At 35.1% G+C, this 2,165-nt stretch overlaps 1 protein-coding gene across 6 annotated transcripts in view; it reads left to right on the top strand.

Annotated features, from left to right (window-relative positions):
• PTPN2 (protein tyrosine phosphatase non-receptor type 2) overlaps positions 1 to 2,165 on the top strand; it is a 98,238-nt gene that overhangs the window by 84,042 nt on the left and 12,031 nt on the right. For all 6 annotated transcript variants that reach the window (XM_019668261.1, XM_019668263.1, XM_019668262.1 and 3 more), the window contains one exon: positions 1,294 to 1,475. In XM_019668261.1, coding sequence (XP_019523806.1) covers positions 1,294 to 1,475 — 182 coding nt within the window. The remainder of the gene's footprint in view (positions 1 to 1,293; positions 1,476 to 2,165) is intronic.

Raw genomic sequence — 2,165 nt, 5'->3', positions numbered from 1 at the left:
TACCAACATGGGCCAGTGAAGCGACGTCCTCCACAACTAGACTGAAGAACAAAAGGACAGCAACTTGTCTGTTCCCCTCCCCTGATTCCCCAATAAAATCTTAAAAAAAAAACAAAAAACACCACCACACACTTATTTTTTTAAAAAATGGACTGTAGTAAAATGCCCTTTTCTTTTTAATTCCTCTGTTGTATGATAATGACAAGTTAGAAACTGGTTTATCAGTATATCTATAAATTTTCCAGGGATTTTTAAATGAAATATACAAGCATTGTTTATAGCAATGCCATTTTGCACCAAAGTAACTCCAGGAATAAGCTTTCCATGGTTCCTGAAAAGTGTAAGTTGCACTGTTAACATTTCTGTTCAAAATCATTAAAATTCTGAGACAATGGGCTATAGAGTTCCTTATTCATTAGATTTGAGACTCCATCCTTCCACGATAGGATCTTCAAAGAGCCACCCCTGTCTATGCCAGTCATTTTGTGCCAGTGTCAGAGTTGTAAATAATCCAAACCATTTGCTCTCCCTGCTGCCTCCTCTACTACTTTTGTTATTGGCAAAGAGATGGATGGTTATGTTCCCAGCCCTTAAGGACTCGAGATCCAGTGGTCCTCTGTGCTGAGGTTGTACTTGCCGCCTTCTCTCTCTGCACCTCTTCTTCCTCTCCCTCTCTCTCTAGGGATGGTGGCAGTGAGGATAAAGCAAACTAACTGATGTTTGCCAGATGTGATGCTAGGCCCTTTCGCATGTCATCTTATTAATCACAACAGACTTCCAGAGTAGGTGATGACATTCTTATTTCATAGATGAAGAAAATGTAATTTCTCTTCATCATGGTCTAAATCCTGCCTGCTTTGAAGTCCAGGCATGCTAGAGTTTTTCCTAACCCGGAGGTGGGCTAGCTACCTGGAGCTATTAGTACTCTTGGTAAGGACTTCCAAATTGAAGTCCTGGCATCATGGGGACCTGCTTGGAGATCTCACCGTAGGTTCTGCATTTGATTAGACAATGGCAGGGAACCAGGAGATACTAGATCACATTCAAGTGCCTTCTTGGTCATTACTTCCATTGTTACATACCTGTGGATTTAGGAGTCCAGCAAAATCCGGCTTTGGCTAAAATCTTCCTACTATGACTAATATTTTAGTGAGGTCTTTTTTCATTCATCTGTTAGTATCACAGGGTTTTCTTAAAGTTAACTATTGAATTTCAATTCATAAATCCTTTTAATATTAAGGGAAACCAAAATTTTAGTGTTTGCATTTGTTTTTATTTCTCTTCCTTACATAGAAACAGTGGAAAGAACTTTCTAAAGAAGATTTATGTCCTGCTTTTGATCATTCACCAACCAAGATAATGACTGAAAAATACAATGGGAGCAGGGTAGGACTAGAGGAAGAAAAACTGACAGGTGACAGATATACAGGACTGTCCTCTAAAACACAAGATACTATGGAGGAGAACAGCGAGAGGTAAGAATAACATGCTTGAAAAGACGAGACTTTATTTTTAAAAAGTCAATAGATGTGAACTAATATAGGCCCTTTGTTTATCGAATTAATGTAACCATTTATTATATAAAAGTATTCAAGTAGTATACGATGACGTTGATTTTAAAGAGCTTTTATTCTATTAAGAGGCCAGTATTTATAGACAGACACCAGTCGGAAAATGGTTTAACAAAATAACTAATTGAGTACAAAAGTTAACAAGCTAACTAATTGAGTACATATAATTAAATACTAAAATATATAGTATTGTACAGAAAATAAATGGTATGAATACCTGCTGTTTGTAGAATTATGTAGTAACACTATAGTTATAATGTATTGGTAATATGCCTTTAATAAAATTATGAAATGTTTAATTGAATATTAAAACTTTATTCCATTATTAGAAGAGGTAAAACTTTTTTTTTCAAAAAAAAATCACGTGAAATGCACTATATACTTTTTGAGTTTTGAATCCATATGAATGTATAAACTATTAAAGTTTTTAAATTAAAACAATTGCATTTCTGAGACTAATTATCTCACACACATTATCTTGAGGTGTGAGTCACTTAGTAAAGTAAATGAGCTCTTTTACTTCCTCTCTTTGGTATCTGAATGACCTTTTTCTTTTCTGTTTTTCAAATATGCTTTTTATTGGGGGAAATCTTA

The sequence above is a fragment of the Hipposideros armiger genome, unplaced genomic scaffold (genome assembly GCF_001890085.2).
Source record: "Hipposideros armiger isolate ML-2016 unplaced genomic scaffold, ASM189008v1 scaffold_522, whole genome shotgun sequence".
Classification (NCBI taxonomy): Eukaryota; Metazoa; Chordata; class Mammalia; order Chiroptera; family Hipposideridae; genus Hipposideros; species Hipposideros armiger.
The sequence above is the reverse complement of the archived record's forward strand: the minus strand, read 5'-3'. Positions and strand labels throughout refer to the sequence as shown.